General features: G+C 28.9%; 2 protein-coding genes and 1 non-coding gene across 5 annotated transcripts; all 3 read right to left on the bottom strand.

Annotated features, from left to right (window-relative positions):
• Positions 1-4,111: 4,111 nt before the first annotated feature.
• Positions 4,112-8,138, bottom strand: Bma-xbx-6 (Uncharacterized protein; the record flags this gene model as incomplete). The annotated part of the gene is made up of 7 exons (XM_001892668.2): positions 4,112-4,118; positions 5,555-5,676; positions 5,931-6,087; positions 6,499-6,675; positions 6,978-7,126; positions 7,355-7,494; positions 8,009-8,138. The coding sequence occupies 7 exons, from the start codon at positions 8,136-8,138 to the stop codon at positions 4,112-4,114; spliced, it is 882 nt and encodes a 293-aa protein (XP_001892703.2).
• A 2,293-nt stretch (positions 8,139-10,431) lies between these two features.
• On the bottom strand, positions 10,432-10,503 carry Bm14547. The gene has a single exon. It is a non-coding gene; the product is annotated as a tRNA-Pro (tRNA).
• Positions 10,504-11,450: 947 nt separating this feature from the next.
• Positions 11,451-23,419, bottom strand: Bma-zyg-9 (zyg-9 protein, putative; the record flags this gene model as incomplete). 3 transcript variants are annotated; one of them, XM_043081485.1, is made up of 33 exons in its annotated part: positions 11,451-11,574; positions 11,736-11,878; positions 12,157-12,234; positions 12,487-12,516; positions 12,925-13,014; positions 13,162-13,251; positions 13,364-13,504; positions 13,598-13,783; positions 14,025-14,162; positions 14,259-14,378; positions 14,587-14,820; positions 14,921-15,106; positions 15,387-15,455; positions 15,705-15,829; positions 16,019-16,081; positions 16,302-16,497; positions 16,726-16,926; positions 17,326-17,529; positions 17,768-17,917; positions 18,009-18,110; positions 18,219-18,353; positions 18,922-18,969; positions 19,453-19,536; positions 19,906-20,205; positions 20,290-20,484; positions 20,744-20,958; positions 21,030-21,159; positions 21,670-21,804; positions 21,894-22,058; positions 22,165-22,254; positions 22,516-22,620; positions 22,854-23,018; positions 23,393-23,419. In XM_043081485.1, the coding sequence occupies 33 exons, from the start codon at positions 23,417-23,419 to the stop codon at positions 11,451-11,453; spliced, it is 4,464 nt and encodes a 1,487-aa protein (XP_042937419.1). The 3 variants fall into 3 exon arrangements, with proteins under 3 accessions (XP_042937419.1, XP_001892702.2, XP_042937420.1); XM_001892667.2 differs by lacking the exons at positions 12,487-12,516; positions 18,922-18,969 and having other exon boundaries at positions 13,180-13,251; XM_043081486.1 differs by lacking the exons at positions 17,768-17,917; positions 18,009-18,110; positions 18,219-18,353; ... (10 more) ...; positions 22,854-23,018; positions 23,393-23,419 and having other exon boundaries at positions 17,326-17,358.
• Between the last annotated feature and the right edge of the window lie 624 nt (positions 23,420-24,043).

The raw sequence follows: 24,043 nt of genomic DNA on the forward strand, positions 1-24,043 counted from the left end.
TGTAAGATCGAATAATTATTAAATTAGCTATATTAATCTATAAAGTTTGTATTTGAGAGAATTATTCTTCATTTGTCATAAAATGTTGTGTTTGTAATTTTCATAAAGATTATTGTTTCAGATCATTTAAATCTCATTAATATATTGCTAAAATTTAACTTAAATGCAAAAATAATTATTATTTGAATTTCAAATTATTATTTTACTCTAATTTATTAATTGAATAATTTAGTTATTACTGCTAATGCAATTGCTAAACTTTATCATATATTTAAATTAGAAAAAAAAAAGCAGCAGGAAGTGATAAAAACAATCGAAATATTAATGCGAGATTATTTACTTTAAAAGGTAATTTTATAAGGTAATTTTACTTCAAAAGTTGTACTATACAAAAAAAAAAAAAATGAATAACTGAAGTGCATGCATGCATTTGCATGTTGTAATGTTGCAATTATGCAGATGCAAGTGAATAACATTGCTAGTTTTGCAATTTATGCATGCATCTTTACATCATTATATAATTTTTATATTTAAGAATTAAAATGCATTTCAATTGTATTAATGTATTAGTTTCTGTAATTTTCTCCAATAATTAGAAATAATAATTACATAATAATAATTAATAAATAAAAATAATAATTAAAATTTTTTGATAGCTATTATTCCTTTTCATCTATAATTCATCATTAATCGTTTAGTTTTTAAGATTAATTCAACTTTGGAAGAAATTCTAATCAAACAGTAAAGAACTGAGAAGAAAAAAATAAGTAAATTAATAGGCCAAAATCAACAAATTATTCGTCATACAATGAAAAATGAAATTACTCGCAATTCATCTTAAAATAATTTGACAACGATCAATACTATAGGATGACAACGATCAATATTATAGGATGACAACGATCAATATTATAGGATGACAACGATCAATACTATAGGATGACAACGATCAATATTATAGGATGACAACGATCAATATTATAGGATGACAACGATCAATATTATAGGATGACAACGATCAATATTATAGGATGACAACGATCAATATTATAGGATGACAACGATCAATATTATAGGATGACAACGATCAATATTATAGGATGACAACGATCAATATTATAGGATGACAACGATCAATATTATAGGATGACAACGATCAATATTATAGGATGACAACGATCAATATTATAGGATGACAACGATCAATATTATAGGATGACAACGATCAATATTATAGGATGACAACGATCAATATTATAGGATGACAACGATCAATATTATAGGATGACAACGATCAATATTATAGGATGACAACGATCAATACTATAGGATGACAACGATCAATATTATAGGATGACAACGATCAATATTATAGGATGACAACGATCAATACTATAGGATGACAACGATCAATATTATAGGATGACAACGATCAATATTATAGGATGACAACGATCAATATTATAGGATGACAACGATCAATATTATAGGATGACAACGATCAATATTATAGGATGACAACGATCAATATTATAGGATGACAACGATCAATATTATAGGATGACAACGATCAATATTATAGGATGACAACGATCAATATTATAGGATGACAACGATCAATATTATAGGATGACAACGATCAATATTATAGGATGACAACGATCAATATTATAGGATGACAACGATCAATATTATAGGATGACAACGATCAATATTATAGGATGACAACGATCAATATTATAGGATGACAACGATCAATATTATAGGATGACAACGATCAATATTATAGGATGACAACGATCAATATTATAGGATGACAACGATCAATCAATATTATAGGATGACAACGATCAATATTATAGGATGACAACGATCAATATTATAGGATGACAACGATCAATATTATAGGATGACAACGATCAATATTATAGGATGACAACGATCAATATTATAGGATGACAACGATCAATATTATAGGATGACAACGATCAATATTATAGGATGACAACGATCAATATTATAGGATGACAACGATCAATATTATAGGATGACAACGATCAATATTATAGGATGACAACGATCAATATTATAGGATGACAACGATCAATATTATAGGATGACAACGATCAATATTATAGGATGACAACGATCAATATTATAGGATGACAACGATCAATATTATAGGATGACAACGATCAATAATATTACAGGGTGATAAAAAAGGAAGAGGAGACTGTGACTGTCCACTTTTATTTCCTCTAATATAAATTTATTGATATTTTATAGACATAACTTTTAAATGAACATTTTAAAAGTTTTGATTGATTGAAGATCCCTTTATCAATTGAATTATATTATATATTTCGGATCACTGAATACGTTGAAGTCATTTTATTCTCGAAGAACTGTGACTGTCGTAATGATCTCGATAATTAAGTGATGAAAACTGGACAAAAGATTTATCCCTAATTTCTTCATTTATCTTTCACTTCTGTGTTATCTTCTCTATTTCTATTCGTTCTGTCCATCTTTGATCAGTGTTATTTTTCTTATCATATCACAATGTTTCTTTTATTCTTTCTATTACAACAAATGGAATTAATCTGCTGCAAATGAATAGCAGTCTTTGTTATCAAATTTTAGATTACATTTAATTAATCACTCATATTCAAAAACAAATTAGTTTAATTATTAAATGAATGCAAAATTTCAGTACAATGTCATTTTTAGACGACTAAATTTATGTATCACTTTAAAATTCAATGACACGAACGACGACTAATGACAGATATCTGTACCTTTTTTTTTTCTTCTCTCAGCAATTCTTTCTATGACTAATTAAAGGTGTTAAACTTTACTGATAAGGGTAAGTGAAGAGCCAATATTACCGAATTGAAAGGTTTTCAACTTGACTTATCACTAAATTTCAATAATTTCAGCATTTTACCCTCATCTACTATACTAGGGAAAGTTTATCGTTTGTATTGCACTTGTGTTCCCACAAAATACAATAGCAAATCATATATATTTTAAAATTGTAAAATGGAATCAGTAGCACTGCCTTTTCAAATCAATCAATTCCATTTATATAAATCATTCCACTAAAGTAATTGAAATTAAAGTAGTAGAGATTACAAGTTATTGTAAAGTTATTGAAATGGCACGATTAATAAGCTACATTGAATTATTTCAGAAATAAGCAAACAATCTTTCTTTTACTTTCCATGTTTAACAAACAATTTCGATTGAATTACTAATGTATCTTCATTTGTATCATTTATTTATTTACTTAATTTTTACATACTTTTAGTTCAATACCACCGATACTTCCTGGATGCATTCAATGTCTTGAGAATAATTATCTAATTTTAGAACAAGAAATTTACTTCTAAAACTATTAACTTTCAACGCATCTCAAAATAATATCAGTTAGTAAAATTGTATGGAAAGAATATTTTCTGTATTAAGAAATAAGAATTAATAATCATATTGAACGGAAAAGGAAAACACAAAGCAAAGATACAGGTAATGATTAAAAAGATTTTTAAAAAGTAGCAAAATTTAAAGAAGTGATTGATTAAGGAAAAGTTTTTGGATAGAAATGACTGGACCAAACATAAACACACTGCTATAAACTGAAGATCTGAATAAAAATATATGAAGACTTTTTCTCGAATTTTCGAGTATATCAATTCAAAACCAATGACTAAAGATATACTACGCTATCCGAAATCAAAAGCACAAATCAAAAAACATAATAAACAAACTTTAAGTTTTAGAAAGATCAATGTTCACAGAATACATTTATTGATTGTTTTTCATCTCCGATTTCCTACTTAAAACATTAATGCCTCTAAAATTCTCTATATATCATTACAAAAGCATTCTGCACAACTTTAAATTGTTTTACAGTAAAATGTAATTAACAAGACTAGATTGATTGTTATCAAAAAAGAATTGGAGAAAATATCTAAAACCAAAAATGAAAAGAAAAGAAATATCCATCGATCTTCCCTGATGAAATATGCTACTTTTTTATGGGATAAAAATAGCAGCCCTTAGATACTCGAAGAACAATCATCAGTTTCACATACCGCCATATATTCGAATGTCAGTTGCTGAAATATATTAATTTAAAAAAAGGAATATACATCTACAATATTTACAATATAAACAATCGAAAAGATGAATGTTCTGAAAATATCAGTTGACAAGAACGATGTGAGATGATCATAACAATTTACTCTTATTACTGTCATTTCCAACTCAATCTCTCCCAAACATATAACCTGATTATGTTCCCAAAAGTAGATTAATAACAGATATTATCATTTTCTTTCAAATTCATGATGTCACTAATGAAAATTTAAGAACTTGTGAATGTGATTGCTTATTATACAAATTTGGTAGTTTCTTAACAGTAAAAACATTAGCTAAACAGAAAACCCAATACTGAAATGGTTTTTTTTTTTTGAAAAAAATAAAGATAATTTGTAGAAAAAATGATCGAGTCGATATATCAGTATAATCCTTATAATAGCTCACTCTGTTCATTTTCATTCCCTGAAATGAACACTCCAACTTGAATGAATTTCAGTGTGAAAAATTATAAATTTTACAAATTCCAAGAAAAAAAAGAATGTGATGAAAAAGTTGAACTGAGCGGAAATAGTATAAGAAGCATACGATATGACACAATACACCGACAACAAAAATGCTTAAGCTGAAGTAATGCAGAAGAATATAATATGTTGTTTACTGATTTTCTTTAAATATTTTATAAATCACAACATGTTAAATAATTTTATGCAAAAAGAAATATAAACAGAAAAATATAAGGTCGACAATAACAGTAGTCCTTCTATTTATATAATTCCTAATACTATTAATGCAACTTTTCCATTACAGGTAAATGTAGAGTGATCTATCTGTATGTCATTATACGTCAAGCATAAAGTAAATGTTTATATTTGTGTTTATATGCTCAAATATCTGTCACACATTTTAAACTCAACTAAAAAGATGAAAGTAGTAAATAAAAACGTTTTAATGAAACCAATAAGCCTGAAATGAAACTACAATTTTCTTGAATATACCTGTACTCCCATGAATAAAAATAAATGTTTTCTTTTCCCATTACTATCAGCATTTTTCGAAAAGAAATAACTTTACGGCACTTACTGTATGTCAAATATATCCTGAGTCATTTAAATGGTCGAAGTTAATTTACTATAATTAGAAGTTACTGCAAGTGAAATAAGCAAAGTTGTTTACTTTTGATTCAGTGAAGATTAAAAAAAAATATCAATTTAATTCCTAAGAGTGACAGAAGTGTAGCATTGTGTCGCTCTGAATTAATGATCAAATTTTTAAGACATTTGCATTCAATGATGACTTATGGAACAGTGTACAACTTGTCAATTATTACAACATATATGAAGTGTTGAAGAATTTAAAATGAAAAGAATGGTCAAGTCTAATAATAACTTACACAACAGTGTGCAGTAGAGCGCATGCATACAAAAACATGCATGTATGATTCGAAAAAATTTACTTGTCTGAGCCGAATAGTGTAAGCAACATCCAAAAGATGTAAACAATATCCAGGAAAACTTGAACTGCTGCTAATATGTAATCTTCAGGAGAAATTTCGTGCTTTCGCCCTCCCATTATTGCCTACAATATTTCATAAATGATTCAAACACAAAAAAGAACTGAATCAAATAGAGTATTGAAAAAAAAAAAAAAAAATACTTCCATTTTTATTTATGGTTCTCGTAATGTCAACAAATTCATAAATTACATATCTTTCCTTATGTCATTCCAATATCACTACAAAAAAGATAATGACTGCAAAAGAAAAAAAAAAGAAAAGAACTTTGATGATAGATGAAGCAATTCAGGTTTTTGTCAAAATTTTCAGAAATTACCTGAATATCAATAGCCAAATAAACCATAAAAAGCAGTGCAGCAAGTCCAGCATAAACCGTATACAACCATCTCACATGAAATGCAATGGCAGCAATAACTGCAACGATACCAAAAACCATTATGACCAATGAAATGATGAATACTATGCCATACATGCTGAAAATATATTTTATTTTCAGAATGTCATTTTCACTGGAATCATAATTTTCAATTCAAGTTGACTATTCAAGTTTGAAATTTAAGTTGAAATATTTAAAATTTATCATAAACAAAGATCAGTTCATTTGAAGATTATGCAAATACGTAGACAACATAACTGTAACAATCTACCTCGCATTGTCCCTTTAATTTACTTCAAAAAAAAGAAACTTCCAAATCTTATTTGATATTACAGATTTTTTACCAGCTACTCAAAGAAAATCCTTATGGACGATTAACTAAGTTTTCAACATTGTCGATTAGAACAATTAACAGTCGCAGACCTTATAAAAAGAATACGAAAGTTGAAAGTTCTCCTAAATACATAAATTATTGAAATCTAAATTTCAAAAAAACTTTATCACAAACCTTGTAAGATCATATTTCGTCTGGGAAGAAAAAATGATGATTCCGGAACAGCAAATGACTGTTATTATCAAGCAGAGTAATACCGAAACCAGTCCGTGAAAAGAACAAATCATCATGGTCATGTAACCAGTCGATAATGTTAAGATACTTAACGCAATCAAATTACCCGGGAATGATCTGAAATTGAAACATAAATCAATCAGATTTTACAAAGTTAGAGATCACTTAAAATGATATGTTATATCTGAAGCAATTCTATTTCTTTTTTCTCAAATTAGACCAGTGAACAAATGATATTCTCAAATTAGACCTTTACAGTTTGCTTTGCTTCTTCAACTCCTTTTTAATATTTGAATTTACCCAATAAGAAAAAAACATATGAAAAATTAACCCACTCACTTTCATTAACATTAATAACGTTTTAATTTTAATATGTTTTTTCTTCCTTTTTTTTAAAAAAAAAGTATCAAAAACTGAACCTTCGCACACTTTCACAGCAAATTAACATGATATAAACCATCAAAAATATGAAGTAACTCCCAAAATACATTGACGGCGTACTTTGCACAAACTTCATTGTTCCGTGATGAAGGAATGGTATAGCAGTCATCACTGTTACCACTGTTAACTAAAAGAAATCAAAAAAACTAAAAATTTTTATCTTAAATTCTAATCACACAGTAAATAAAATATCTCTCAGATCCAAACTTATATCTTAAAACAGTTGCCTTCCTGTTAGTCTATTTCTTCCGATGATTATTTTCCTAAAATAATCACTGCATTGTATACATTAAAAGTATCTCTAAATTAACGAAAATGAATTTTGAATATCTTACAATATTAATGAGAAACATACCATAATCACAACAAGTGTGAAAACCTTTCGGACAAAAGCTGCTCGAATAGATGCCGAATTAAAGCCAAAATCCGACTTAACACCTTCACTTTCGACATATGCATCAAAACCAGGGTGCATCGGTGGTGGTGGCATGAATACTGAAATATACAAACATTTCCTTGAATTATTGCTTTTTAAATTCCAGAACAAGACTTTAATCTCTCAAAGTTTTGCAAACCTATATCATCACGTACTTTTCCTCATAGAGTATCTTTAAGTTATCAAATCCTATAATCAGCATCATCACATCGTTCGGTGATAGTAAGTTTAACAATTGAATTACTTTTACAAGTTATGCTGTACTTTTATAGCATCTGCTTGGAAACATACATGCAAGAAGAATAAGTTTATTACTTTTGAAAATCAAAAACAAATCTGACAAATGGTATAACTAGAAATGTTAATAAAACCATCTCTAACATAGCGTAAAGTTTGATTATATAACATTTCATAAAAGCATTGAGGGACAACGGAGTATACACTTAAAAGTTTCCAAAAAGGAATGAAATGACAATCAAAGAATATACTACCTCACAGTCTTGAGTTGCATTAACATTTCGATTGAACATTTTTACTTTATTTTTAAACGATGCTAGCAAAGAAACTTCTAACCTTGAGGATTGAAACCAGGAGGAGGAGGAGGATGATGATATGGAGGACCTTGCTGATATGGATTTCCTCCATTCTGATAACCTGGCTGCTGATAAGGCGGTTGCCCAGCATAACCATACTGTTGTGCCATTACTTTATGCTGTAACAAAATCAAAAATTGATATTTGATAAAATCAAATAATACAACAGTGATAGAACGTTATAAAACAAACAACAATAGAAAACAATTAAATGTAAATAAATTATAAATTCAACGAAATAACTGCTTTGAAGAAACATAAAAATGCACAAAATTATTATGCAAACAAAAAAAAAAAAAAAATAACCAATGTGTAAATGATATTAAATATAATCCTTAATATATCTTATAATAAAGTTTCAATCTTTAATTTCTACAAAGTTATCTACAATAACAAACATACAGCAAATATTTAAATCTTATAAAATTAATAACTTATTACATATGACTGGAATAAAAGTATAACGGAATGATAAATTTAAGAAATGATTTTTGATAATAATTTAATTAAATAGAATTTAGGCGAAAGGTATACATGTATCATCATCTCATAATAATATTCATTATTCCCTCACAAATGCCTATCTTTCAGATGACAATAAGAAGAATGAAACGATGAAACAAGACGAAACAAGAACTAAAGAAGGGCGACAGCAAACTGCTACACACAGCAATCAATAAACAATGCATACATATAACAATGATATAACACATACATTTAAAATTCATTTAACAATGAAATAAATAAATGAATTTGAATAATTTTTAATTAAAATCTTATTCACATTTCATTCTCTAATTACTCATTTCTATTCTCCCTCTCTCTCCTCCTCTCTCTCTTTCTTTCTCCCTCTCTTCCTCCACATATATTAATACTCTGCAAATTATCTAGTGTAATAAATTCATTCTTCTATTCCATTATAATTTAATAATCTTTTCAGTTTGGAAATTTCAAATAAATTAAAAATTAATAAAATATTTGAATAACACTAATATTATAAAATTAATTAATAAGTAATGATGAAAAAATATATTAATACTGTTGAATATTATAACACTTATCAATTTTTCATTTAACAAAACAAAACAAAAGATTGCTGCAATGATGCGTCCACAATGAATGTAATAAAAATTATTTATCGATTGAAAACTTTGATGCTAATATGCAACTACCATCTACCATTGAATCATTGCAAATACTTTTGTTAACAACTTTTAGAAGAGGCAAAATTATTATCTATCATTCAACAACATTAACTATTACTACACTCTCTTTATAATTGTCCATTGTGAAATGTTTGTCAACGAATAAATTTTGCAAATATTCTCGATAATTTCAGCAAATTTTCACTTCAATTCAATGCAGTAATAAGTAAGGAAATGAGTAAACTGAATAAGTATTACTTTATTTTTTATTACTGAATTAAGCTTATTCATTTTTTCTAATTAAAATATCATTTATTCTTTCCTTTTTTTTTTCTTTTTTTTTTTGTATTTATTCACTCTTTTAGTAAGTAAACAATTTCATTCATTCCCTACTTCTCCTTTTGTTATAAACTGTAATATGTTTGATTGTTATCTGATCAAAATTAAATCCGAAATTTAATCATTTTCAAAATGCCAAAATGAAACGTTACGAATAGTTTTATTGTCTGCAAATGATATATAATTTAAATTCTAGTCCTATGACTGATCACACACACACACACACACACACACACACACATACACAAGCATATATACTTAATATTGTAGTTGCTATGATTCATACTATGTGTCATCAATTTTACATAAAGCATTGAAATATTTCGAAATAACAGGAATTTTTTGTAAAATAGTTTTGTGTGCAAGAGAATGGAATAATAGTTCCAATGAAAAGAAACTCTAGAGATAATCCATTAGTAACACTTTGAAGGAAGAAAAAAAAAAGCTAATAAACTTTGAAATAAAAAGTGATTAATCAATAATTTGTGATTATATTCTAACGAGCAAACATTAAGCCAGCAATACTTAACGAGCAAACATTAATACTAATAGTCTTTCTCTCTCTCTCTCTCTCTCTCTCTCTCTCTCTCTCTCTCTCTCTCTCTGCTAGCAATCTAATAAAGCAAAGAAATAGGATGGTTGCTAATTTGAGTAAAAAAAGAAGATGAAGTAGGTAAATCAATAATAAGTAAGAGCAAAAGTAAGAATACAATTAACAATTGCAGCATTTCATCATCGATAAACTCTCCTAAGCACTAACAGTTAAAGTTATATGAGAAGGAAATGAAAGACTAAATTTGATAATAAACAACAAATACAACCATAGTGTTATCATATTTTATTTTTTTCAAAATTTCCCACAAACATCCTCAAAACTAACAACTATGAAATTAAAATACCAACAAAGAGTAAACAAGGTGGGCTGAGCCGGTGATCGAAACCGGGACCTCTCGCACCCGAAGCGAGAATCATACCACTAGACCACTCAGCCCCAGAAACCCCCTTTCAGCTCTTCATAGTTCCAATTTGCATCAAAAAATTACCGATATATAGATTTCGAACGCTTTTCTACTTCTAAGCAACAATTAATTCCCTCTTAATAGTGTCACTTCATCCTTAATTCCTTCTTTTAGTATCATTTCGTTGACATATTTTAGCCAATATAATTAAAAGTGATGCCCTTTTTAATTGAGAAATAACAAAGCTATGTATCATTTTTCATTGTATTGACTCATCCATAATAGACTACAAAATCTTTAATATCCACTATGGCTGCTGACTTGGTTATTCTGTTGGTACATGACAATATGAAACACTGAATAAAATACAGAAATTAAAAAAAAGAAAAAAAGCAATCTTCACCAAAAGATATTCTCGAAGATAGCATTACTTCTTTGCTATCGAAAAACAAAAGCTATTACTGTTTGGAATAAAATATTTTTATTGAGAAATTATTAATACACCATATAAAAATTCCTTCATAAAAAACACCCGTTTTCAGTAGTAGCAAATTCTAGAGGTGCAACACTCATATAAATACATTTATAAAATAAATAAGAACATGATAATATTGAAGATTGTTTTTCAATATATAATGAAGCCAGTAAATAAGTGTAGAAATGAAGTGCCAGTATAGTAACGAACTATACGCAAAAAAATAAATAATTATATTTTTCACCTTCATTACGTACGTATATCATTTTTTATATCATCTCATTTTTATAAAGAACTTGAAGAATACCGATTAGTTCCTGCTAACATTCAATGAATTGATCAAAGGTTTTAAAAATATGATAACGACTAAAAAAGAATTATTTTGATAGCCCTTTTTTAGCTAATTAACTAAAGTCATGTGCTCCTTACACATATTCTTTTACGCTTCTTTTTAATGAAAGGAAAAATAAAAAATCAAATGCATATTATCATAAATAATTTTGTTCATTGTTGCTGTCGCCGCATATTCAGTAATTGTTTCAATGGTTCCACATCACTAGCTGTAAGTTTTGGCTTTGTAGGGACCGGTGTAACGGGTTCATTTTCTGGTGCTCCTTCCAAAGGTTGTCTAAAATTAATATAATCAAAAAAATTATAACAACAGAATATCATATGAAATTTTTGACGGTTTAAATACAAAGAATACATTTAAAAAGAAAAATTTGAAAATAAGCATTTTATGTATTTAAGAGTATTTAATTATAGAAAAAGAAATATAAATAAACTCACCTTTGGAATGAACGGCGTACAGTCATTGGCTTTGCATTTTCATCGGTTGATGTAGCAAGAGCACTAGCAGCACTACCAGTCCACCAACCTGTCTGCCGATAACTACGTAATGCTTCACGGTGTGCACGAATGGATTCCATTACCTTAAAAGTATACATTTGCAAACAGATTCAACATCAAATCAATAAAACTTCATGATATCGTATATTTCAAGGACTGAAATTCTTAAAATTGGGTTACAAAGTAACAATATATTATATACTCTTCTATATATATGCTAACTATCAGTCCAGTTGGTGATTACAACCAAAAAGAAAAAAAAAAAAAAAATTTGTTGTTTTAAAACGTTTAGTAATGAAATACTAAAACACGAAATGCACGTTAGCAAACACAGGTCAAAAAAAAATTAAAAAAAACCTACGTTATATAATTCGTCAGTGACCTCCGGTGTTTCGCGATCTTCTAAATCCATCTTCTTCAAATGGAGAGTAATAAAATCCTGCAAATATAAATATAATTTTAATTAATTTGAAAAATCATTCCACATTAAGCTAAGCACAAAATACAAAAATGAGAAGCGCATGGTATATGGACATATGTGATTCAGAATATTCAATCACAAAAGAAAATATGACAGTTCGTTACAAAAGCCATGCTAAAGAAATTAGAGATGAGCATTCCAGTATGCAGTTTGCATATGATCAATAATTGAGGGAAGGCGAAAGAAAACTGAAGAGTTATCAACGCTCACCTTATATGGAAGACGCTTTGATGTATGACCCTTTAACAAATATAGTTCAAACTTCGTAATACAATATTTATGGGAAGTGAATCTTTAAATGTAACTAAGTTTCTTGGAAATGATATTTGACAGTAAAGATAACAAATCCTACTAAGATTCTTTAATGATGAAGCAGATATGGTTCAGAAATGGTTTATAATTTTTCTGCAAAATATTTATGTTGCCAGTAAGCAAATCATCTCACTCCAACTTAATTGATCGATAAAGTTATTAAAAACTGTAGAAGCATATTTGAATATTCTGAACGACACAAGACCTACCTTCACAACTTTTCAACCCTAACATAGTCAAATAACAAAAATGAAACAAGCTTAATAACCTCGAAGTAATTTCAAAGTTACTTAAAATTAAGTTCAGCACATAATGAACATCCTATAACAGACTAACCCGCATTCGAAAATGTTTTTTCAGTTCCTCTTCTAGAACTTTTCGAGCATCCGGATTCATCTTCAAAAATGTATGCAAAAATCGTAGGCCCTAAATAAATTTTCATAGCAATTTTTTGAAGAAAAAATACATCGAATTAATGCAACAGTAATCTCATAAATTCATAGCATAATTCAATTTAAAATAGATGAAAAGGAAATGAAGGTAGAGAAAGGAAAAAAAAAAAAAACTGAATACGCAGTGAACTTTATCGACCTTTCCAAATGGATTCTCAACAATTTTCGAAATCAAATTTCGTATTGAATCTTCATAATTAGATGAGACAACCTGGAATTCCGAAAATTATTTTTTCACGAAAAATAAGGAAAACTAACTAATTCCAGTATACTAAATTCTGACAATTCAGGAATTACGAAAAATGATTGTGTATAAAGTGAACCTGTCCCGGCAATTCCCCATATGCTGATGATGCTAAGCTATTTTGATTACTTTTGTTTTGTAAACCACGAACACACTTCCTCATATAAATTACAGCTTCACTTGAATCCGGATTCGGTATTTCGCCAATATGCTGTATTACCTAAAATAACAGTATTTCTAAACTTCATAGACATTCCAGCATTTCCAAACATTTTCTTGTTGTGTAGCTAAAAAGTTCAAAATTCAAACAAACCGATGACTTCGTTCCTGCTACCAAACGCTGTATGCATAATTCCATTGAATGCAAGGAATTTTTGATATTTTTATTTTCATCTATTCGAGGACGAAATTCCTGCATGAAAATATGGATTGCTTTCACGATTTCATCCAAATTCATTGGTACATCACGAAGGAATAATTCGGACTGCTTGTAAATACACTGCAATTTTATAAAGATATTGCTGAAGCAAAAACTATCCTATTACGTTAAAAATGATTCCAAAATTTAATCTATTTGATGCTAATTTTTAAAGAAACATATAGCTTCGTTCCTGTTACCAAATGCTAAGAAATTTTCAAACATTGCATAAAATATTGTGCCAATAACTAAATATAGTTTACAAGTCTTTTTTTTTGACAATGCTTCCAAAGCAAATCGATATATCAGAACTACTCAAAACCTTATTTATGAGTTCGACAGTTTTATTTCGTGGGTCATGTAAAGCAGATGTTAACATTGAACAAAGAGCGAGAAAACAAGCAGTTGGGTCAGCATTATCGCATATTCGAATCGATAAGTAGTTAAGTGAGCGAAATATCTGTAAATTGACAAAACATTATTTATGGTGAATTTAATTCAAAATTTTGTGCATCCAATAATTAAAAAATTTTGAATATCAAAAGTTTATACTTACGGACTGAATATCTTTCAGTTGTTGCATGCGTTCATCTTTTAAGAGATAGAGAAACTCTTGTATGAGCATTTTCAAAGCATCAGAAGAAATTCGTGAGCATGTCGTTGTTTCTTTGATAAGCTGAAACATTAAAATTTTGTAGAAATAATTAAAAACAACTATTTCATTCAAAAATTTGTTTATCTTGCTTAATCAATACAGTCACTATTCCAGTGAGTTATTAAAACTATTAGCATACATATTCCTAAACCATAATTTTATATAATTTCTAACGAATTTATACACACCATTTTCTGAAGAACAAACGTGGCACCAATGAATAACATACCGAACTTAAGAAATGGCATATTGTTCGGACTAGCTCGTTCAGTTCATCTAATGCGCTAACATCATCAAGATGGCGACTACGTATAATAGATGATTGTGTTACAATTGCCTGTACAACAGCATCAGTTCGATCAGCAACATAACGAAAATTACTCGGATCGCCGAACAAAAATTGTAATTGACTAATAGCTGCTGTAGCAGTTGCTTGTGACATCGAAGCTACGCCATGCACAACCTAAAAGAAGAATATATAGGAAGTTTTTAACAAAGAAGTAGTTCTTTTTAACTTCATAGAGAAAAATTTGCCTATTAAAAAAAAAAAAAAAAAAAAAAACCTTGTCTACATCGCCTGCTGCAGATTCCAGAGAGGTCAGTGAACTGACAGATTCTGCTCGGTCTGCATATTGTGGTGGATTTCTCCGTTTGCGGATTGCTGGTTCAATAGGTTCCAACATTTCTAATGTATTACTATCAACTTCGGGATATACTACTGCTTCATCGTTATTGTCAAGCTTCAGAAGCTATAAAATTAGGAATTTCAGTTGAAATATAAGCATAAATTATCAAAATAACAAAATTTTCCATTTATTCAGCTGTAACTTTGTATTGGATGCATCCATGAATAAATTCTTCATTTGTTACATAAGCAAAACAAGGATGTCTCAAGATTGTGCTGACCAAAAAATTTATAAAAATGAAAGACAAAATATAAAAATCATAAAAATCGAGCAATTTTTATAAATTCAATAAATCCCTTTTTCATATATATATATTTTAGTAAAATGCTGTCATTCAACTTACATCTAAATTTAAAGCGAAACGTCTACGAGTTCCATCATTATCATCACTATGACTACCAAGATCTCTTTCCTGCAAAAAGTTATTTAAAACATAATTTGGACTTGAAGAAAAATGCAATTGCAAGATTAACCACTATAAATAAAAGATTAATACATAACACTAAATTCTTAATCACAATTCTTAACTCAGTTTTTTTTTTCTACATTTGTACTGTATAAGACGTCAAACTATTTTATATTCAAAGACATATCATAAATGTTAAATATCTTCAAAATCGTGTTTGATTGTTAACTATAACAAAAAATAAATTTCATGTACCTGCATTGTAAATGTACGATTGTTTTCTTTTTCTTCAACTGGACTGGAATCGCGAGAAACACTGTTACTTCTATGAGTGTTTCTACCTATTCTACTTGATGATCGATCACTTCTCAATCTTCTTCCTAAAAATGAGTGGTAAAAATAATCCAGTAATTTGAATAGGAGCAAAAAATATACTTCATACGATATTAAAAAAGAAGAAAAGAAAAATGATTACTGACTTTTGTAAATTTATATCTTGTGCTGCTTATAATTTTCTTTTTTTAAAAAGATAATGCAATATAAATATGTAAACATGTATGTAAGAAGACCTTTAATGCCAACAGAAATATTTGCATTACGTTTAGCTGATGTACCAACTCGTTCTGGACCTCCTGAAAAAAGTGTCTCAATTGTTAATACCTCCGCTACCAATTATGAATAGAAAATATCGTACAACAAATATTTCCATAATCACTTTCATAACTTTGAGCTATAACCATATAAAGTATTATTTAATGTTACTACATTTTCACATTAAAATGTTACACTGATTAATTAAACAAATATGCATATCAAAAATAACTAAAAGGACAATTGAGAAGAAAAGTTTACCTCGCGCTTTCGAAACTACACCACTTCGCTTTATACGTTCATCCAACATCGCTTTACTTTTGTCATTCATTTTGCCGATAAGTTGAAAAACTCGATCACCTTCTTCTTTCCAAGCTACTACGATAGCATTAATTGCAGCGTTACGTACATTATTATCACGATCATCAATGCATGCTGCGATTTGTTTCAAAGATTGCTGCAAACATATTATAAAGCTTAAAAATTCATAGCATGCACATGTGTGCTATCAATAAAATTCAGAGAATGAAAATTCACAACTAAAAACAATCCGTTAAAGCTGATTAAAGCATTTGGGATGCTTTTTTGAAATTTGAAATTTTTTTTTGAAAAACTCATATTTCAATTTCTTTTGATGAGAGTTTTTACGATTTCAGAATTGAACAGTAGAATTAAAAAGACTTACAGCTGGTGTTGTAGTAGCAGCCATTCCCGTCGTATCAAGTAACTGTTCTAAAACTTGCAGGCATTCAGTCCGTTGTCTGGAATTCTTCGTCTTTAAGCCTTCAATTATAAGTGGAAATATCTTTGGAGGGCTAACTAGTTCAGTGACCAGTTGGATTATAGTACGAACTGGTGTTCGAACCGAATCCTTTGCTTCTCCTAACTGAAAAGAAGATTTTCGAAATTAAATCAAATGTTTCCGAATTACAACGAAATAATGAGCCATAATATGAGATGTTCTTATTCTAAAAAAAACAAAAAAAAAATCAGTAATCTGAAATGAATAAATAAATACCACTACTAGTCATATTTCAGCTCTCAAAAAAAAAAAAAAAAAAAACTTAGTCATTAGAATATCAAATTTTCTTGGAAGCGAAATCGCACAAAACTGCTTTCAAAGTTTTTCAATATAATGGAAAATATTTTTCAGACTAATGTTATATTGTTAATTTATCGGTGCAAATTAGAAGCAGCAAAAAGTACAATGGAATTGGAATTGCGTTCATAAGAAAAAGAAGATCGTTAGTTTATGAAAACTGAAAATTCCAAAAAGAAACTGAACCTTTAGAAGCAAATATGGAACAAAAGAATACATCTCCTGATCCGAAAAAGGTTCGTTATGTTGCAATAAAAGGTTGAATATTCCTTGCGTTAAATCAAGCACTTTCAGCAAAACTGTTGGATTCGTTTCTAGGAACCGTAATGAAATCCATTTCAGTAATAAATCACTGTTTGATATCAAAGATTCTGGACAATCGGTGATCAGCTGAATATAATCAAAGCAAAATTTCATTTAAAAAAACAGAGAGAAATAAAACACTGAATTGGAATTTTCTCATGCATAATTTTTATTTTTTCTGTTTGGAAATTATGACAATTGTTAAATTTTACATCCCAGCATGTTTGAAATAGACATTTCTGAGTATTAGATATTTGTTTATTTTATTATGTCACACCTAAGAACGTCATAAAAAGTGAGATTAGTTAAGTAATGACAATCAAACCGATTGTAAGATATCGATTCCTTTAAGTTGTTGTTTGAAGTCTTTGTTAAACAAAAGTGTTAATAAAGATGCTTGGGTAACATTACCCAATAATGTTTTCAGCTGCTCGATATGCTCATTTTCAGGTTGATCGAAGTTCCATTTCAGAACCTGAAATTAACTGCAATGAAAGTTTTCATTTTAAATATTTTTCCATGAATTACTTTCTAATAAATAAAAAAAGACTGGATAATTTCAGAACGAAAAAACATGCCCGCAGATTCCTTTCATCTTTCAATCTAATTCCTTTGTCCTTGTTAATCACAAGAAATTCATCCCTCGGCTTCACTGATTCTTCCGGTTCCTACAAAAGCAATCATATATGCCCTCTAAAATCCCCACATTTATAATATTAATATCACGCATTCAAAAAAAAAAAAAAACAAACAATTTAAAATATTTTAATTGAAACCTTTGCAGCTTCAAATTCTTTCCTAGTTGCTTTCGATGATTTCTCTTCCGTATTATCCTCGTTTACTACTTCTTTTGAACGTGTTTTCTCACTAACACTCGAATTTCCTACGCCAGGTGCTGGTGGTTTCAGAGGCTGAGAACAAGCAGTTTAATTTTTATGAAACAAAATATTTGGAAATCTTTTTTATGAAAAAATGACTCAGTAGTTAGTGGTAAAAATTTGCTTAGTATGAACATTGTCACAACCTATATCAAATGCAAAGTGACATTTCGGAACCACTACTACAGTCACGAAATGACAGGCATGCAAAAATAGAACACTGAACAAATGACTAAATAAGATCAATATATTTCGTGGCAAATAAAGGATGATTGCTATTACCAGTTAATTACAAAAGCAAGAAAAAGATTAAAGTAATATTTACCACCAAACATTTAACATGTATTTTAATAATCTGATCTGTTTAAATTTTCAATGCTTTTTACTATTTTATTTCAGAAATAGCCAACAGTCAGCTTTCAGGCACCATAGTACCATATTACGAATGTGCTAAATGAAACATTGGATATCATTCCACTCAAACACAGCTGCATAAATCAAAATTAAGGGAAAAGTTTTTAATAAAGAGCCTTAAGCTTTAGCGTATAACTTTTTCAATAAAATTTAAAATTGAATAAAAATGCAGAAGAAAGCAACTTACTGAAACTGAATTCGAATTAGCGTTTCCATCACCTGTTCCACTTTCAGGCTAAATGGCATTCACCGTAAAATAAAAAAAGAAACGGAAACAAACATAAAACACAATAATTATCACACTAGAAAGGTGTAGCAAATCAAAATATCACAACCAAAAAACCAAAACAAAGAAGGAAACTTTCGAAGCACAACAAAAACACCACACAAAAAAGAAATTTTTCTCCAACTTAAATAAAGCATTCGCAGTTTGTGGAAAAGCAAAGAGCAGAATAATTCTGGAAAAAATAGCATTTAAAGCTGATTAAAAAAAAAGAACCGAATATATAGCATTTTCACCAAATGGTTCATTCAGTGAAAATTAGGACTCAGAAACTTATCCAAAGGATCGATAAAGGCTAAACGATTGAAATAATGAGTCCATCTTCCATCTCAAGGAAATAAATGATTCTTAAATACTTGAAAGTACCTAACGGTATTTAACGGTAATTGCAATAAATTTTAAAAAAGCAATAAAGCATGCAAATAGTTGACTAACATTGCTTTTATGCATACTTTGCACCATAATCGAAACAACATCTGTACCAGCTTCTTGAAGTGCCTTCTCACAGAAATCTCTGATCTGTAAATTACCTTTTCATTAAATGGTAATAAAATGATATGGAATGACCTGATTTAAAAATCTACATTCTATAACTTTCATTTACAAGGCATCATGACACAACTTCCAACATAAAATACTCTTTCCTTTTTTATCTACATGTTTTTTGGAAAAGAAAGAAATACTATAAGTACTGAAATATGCTTCAGTACCAGTTAACTGTAGAAAATTCTTGGAATTCAAATCAAAAAATCAACAGAAAGTACCACTGAACTATGTCATGAATATTCAGCTCATAAACTCCCTATTTCTTATCAAACATAATATTAGAAATGATAAAAAGGGCTTTAGCCTTACAAATTAAAAAGAATTGTAGAACTGATAACATACTTTTGCCATTTTCACCTTTTCTTCAGCAATATCAGCAAGTAAAACCATACATGACTTTTCACCAACAGCTTTCATAGCAGCACCTAATGCAGCATAAGAAGCATCACGTACTTCAGGATCCGAATCACCAGTGAGCTTCACTATTATTGGAGCCAATAATTTCAGAATTTTCTTGGGGACAGTTTGCGGATTATGCTGTTTGAACACTCGATACAAGAAAAGATTTGTTTGAATTTTGATATGAGGATTTTGCTTATCAAGAGCTGTTTGAATGTCTTCAGCTAACGCTTCCAGAGTAGTCTAAACATATAAAGAAAATCAATGTCACAAAAGTCACAAAAGATTATAAGTTCTTAAATCTCTTAATTTTAATTTAAAACTTACTGAAGCAGCAACAGCATCAATGCAATCAATCAATGGATCTCTTAGAACCGGCTTCTTTTCTTTAAATTTTTCAAATATTGTTGGTGCAACCATGATAGCATACTGTGCAAATTTTTTACGTAAACCTGTTGCAAATGCTGTTAGACATCGAGCTGCCAGAGCACAAACATTGATATTAGCATCCTTTTCCAGAATCTAAATAAAATAAAAAAAAAAAATGTTTTCCGAAATTTAAATATTTTGCACAAACTTTATTTTCCCAAAATGCGTGTCTTCTTGTAATTATTTCAGCAAAACGTTAAAACTTGGAAACATATAAAGTGGGAAATTATATAAAGCAAAAGAAAATTGTGCATTCGCGAAATTTAGAAAAGTTATTATTTCCTTTTACAAATTTAAAAAGAAGTTTTGTAGAATAAAAAAAGTCATCGAAAGTTACAAAGATTACAGTTACCTTCTTAAGTAAAGCTACAAATTCTCCATAGTTAGCCTTTGGACAGAGTTTCGGATTCTCAGTGCAAAGAACAAGTAATGACTGCAATGCATCTCTTCGCTCTACCCATTTTTTCGAATCAATACTTTCCATAAAATTTGCTGGCAACTTTGCAAGTACATCCACAGGATCCAACATATCCCATGGATCAATTTCTTGCACACATGCTTCATCACCTAGTGAAATAACAAAAAAAATATATATGCTGCAAGATAATATATATTTTGAAATTAGCAACTTTCATTACTTGTAGTCATACGACCAACAACAACAGCGTCTGTACTAGGAATTGCAGTGCTTCCACAGGGTACCGATTCTTTTTTCCTCATTGCTTCTTCATTATATTCGGCGGTAGCTTGATCTCTACTATCACATATCTTAAAAAGAATATAATTAAGTGAAAGATGAGAAATTTTTGAATTATTAGAGCTCTTTTTCTTTCTTCTTTTTCGTCCTCGTTACTCTTCAAGAAAATTTTGCAGAAGACTAGTTTGTTACATGAACTTTGCTCGACTTAAAAATGTTATTTAAAAAAATGCTGAAAAAGGCGCAAAATAAAGGTTTAGTAGCAAAAGAAAAATTTATTTTTCTACCATAAATCTAAAATTTCCACTTTTTATGTGCGCTTGCACGGATAATAAAAAACTAGGAATTATTCTTTTTGAGCCCATAGAAAGTAAATTTATAGCACTTTTACCATTCTTCACTACCAAGTGAATAATCATTATTGACAAGAGTTGAAATAATTGCGAATCAATTTACTAGTTAAGAATGTCTCAGTAAATACAGACAACGACAAATGAGGATCTAAAGTTTTGAAGAATAACTTGTTATCACTCGTTACTTTGAACCGCTTAAGGCCTACAAAAATCTAAAAAGCATCAAACCTTTTTCATTTTGGTTTTATCCTCTTGTAAATTTCCCAAGAAAGTGTTCATCACTTTATCACCTGTCAAACGCATAATCGATCCAAGACCAATACATGCTGCTTCTCGTACTTCTGCATCTGGGTCGGTCGTAAACTGGGAACCAATTTTAGTTACAACAGTTCCAATTGCCTTTTATATTTTTTATAAATTATTAATAGAAAAATAAATAGTATAAATTCTACCTTAACCAAAATCGGTGTTACAGCTTTAATAGTTTTTTTTGGTGCCGATGTTTGATTATGATTCTTCATTACTCGATAAATGAAATTGCATGCTTGTAACTTAATTTGAGGATTTGGTTTATTGAAACAATTAGACAGTTCATCTACCAACATATCCAAATTGACCTGCATACAAGAAGGAAAATTACAATAGGAAATATAAAAACATACTTAAAAATCATGAAAAATGCTACTTAGATTGTGACCCAGAAGACCCTAAGCCTGAACTTACTGTGAGCGCTATCGTATCAATACATTCAATCAGAGGATCACGCAAGGTTGGCTTCTTTTCCTTGAAACGTTCAAAAATGACTGGAATATACTGAAAAATATTAACAGATGACTCACTGTAATCTGTTATCTCTGAACTATTACCATTAAATCATCATAAATAATATATTTGATACCTTATCATAAAAAATGGTAACTTAATTAGATTGAACAAGAATGATCTAATCATCAGAATTAAAATTCACGGAAATAACCGATAATTAGTGTGAAAAAGTCAGGGACTTTTGAAATCGTAAATACAAAAATAAAAGTAGTAAATATAAAAATAATTAATTAGTAAACGAATTAGTACCAATGTAGCAAACTGTGCAAACTTCATTCGAAGACCATTCGCAAGGCCTGTGATGCATTTCGCTGCGAGAGCACATACGTTGATATTCGCATCTTTTGCGAGAACCTAATGTTAATTTGTATAATCATATTTATAAGTAGAACAGATATGGACTTTATTTTTCTTAAGTTTTGATCCATTAAAATGATTCTTTCTTTTATTTACATCAATAAGATGAACATACTATTTTTAGTAAAAATTCACTCAAAGTTTTGAAAAAAACTTCATTTCCTCTTTTAAAGTACTAAAAAATTTGCTGAGCTATAATATTATTGTTGATATAAACTGCACAGACTCACATTTCGTAAACTTTGTGTTATGCTAAAGTAATCAACTTTTGGGTCAAGCCGAGGAGTTTTAGTCATTTCATTTATTAATGCCTGTAGAGCATCACGTCTTTCTGTCCACTTTTTTGACTCCAACCATTCATTGAATTGTTCCGGCAATTTCACCAACACATTCACCTGAAATTTTGAAAATAATTCCAACTTTCTGGCAACAATATAATTTGAATGAAGCAAATGTAAAGAAAAGAACAAAAGCACAAGGAAATTCTTCAAGTAATTATATGTATTGGCTAACAAACTGATATAAATCACTTTTACCTAAAATCCATTTAATTATATGAACAAATTTAAGATCCTTAATTAAAATTATACATCACTGCAAAATATGCTGTAATATCAACAAGATGCATGCATATTCATGCAATAAATGTTTCAATGAGTGAAGAAGTTGACAGTTTATAAAAACTTATTTTTATCGTTATAGAAAGAATATGTAAAAAAATAAAACTGAAATTTAAGTTGAAATTAAAAAATGGAAAAAAAAAACAAACCTCACTTAGCAAACTCCAATCATCCATAATAGTCTCTGAAATAAGTTGCACTTCTTATCACTACCATAAATAGTATTTCTTATCATTATCACAACTGTTATCATTTATAAAAATATTCATCACAACAATCAAAAATTATGAGATGAAAGGAAAAATAAGTCGTAGAAGAATGAGTGAAGTGTAACTCTTCTGTCTCTTGGTGGCATTGCAAATATTTCAAGTTTCATTTTGAAATTTAAAGAACAACAAGTTGTATTATCAGTTTGAGTGATTGATTTGAAACTTAGACTTTATGAAATTTTGCTATAAGATAATTTTGCTTCGAGAATTTTTTTTTTTTAAAGAGAATAACTTAAAAGATTTTATCTGTTTAGAGAAAAATAATATTTTAAAAAATACAATTTATTGAGATATATTTGCAATGAATTTATAAAGTAAAAATATATACGTTATGTATGTAAATGTTTTTGTATTTTTTTTAACTTTAGAATTACTGAATAAATTGTAATTATTGAATAATTTGAGTAAATTATAGATGAAAATGAAGCAAATTAATATTTTGAGTGAAAAAAGGAAAACAAAAGAAAAAAAAAAGAAAGAAGCTATTTGTTCTATATGAAGGAAAGATATCATTTTGATGGTCATCGGCCT

This window comes from Brugia malayi, assembly GCF_000002995.4.
Source record: "Brugia malayi strain FR3 genome assembly, contig: Bm_v4_Chr4_scaffold_001, whole genome shotgun sequence".
Classification (NCBI taxonomy): Eukaryota; Metazoa; Nematoda; class Chromadorea; order Rhabditida; family Onchocercidae; genus Brugia; species Brugia malayi.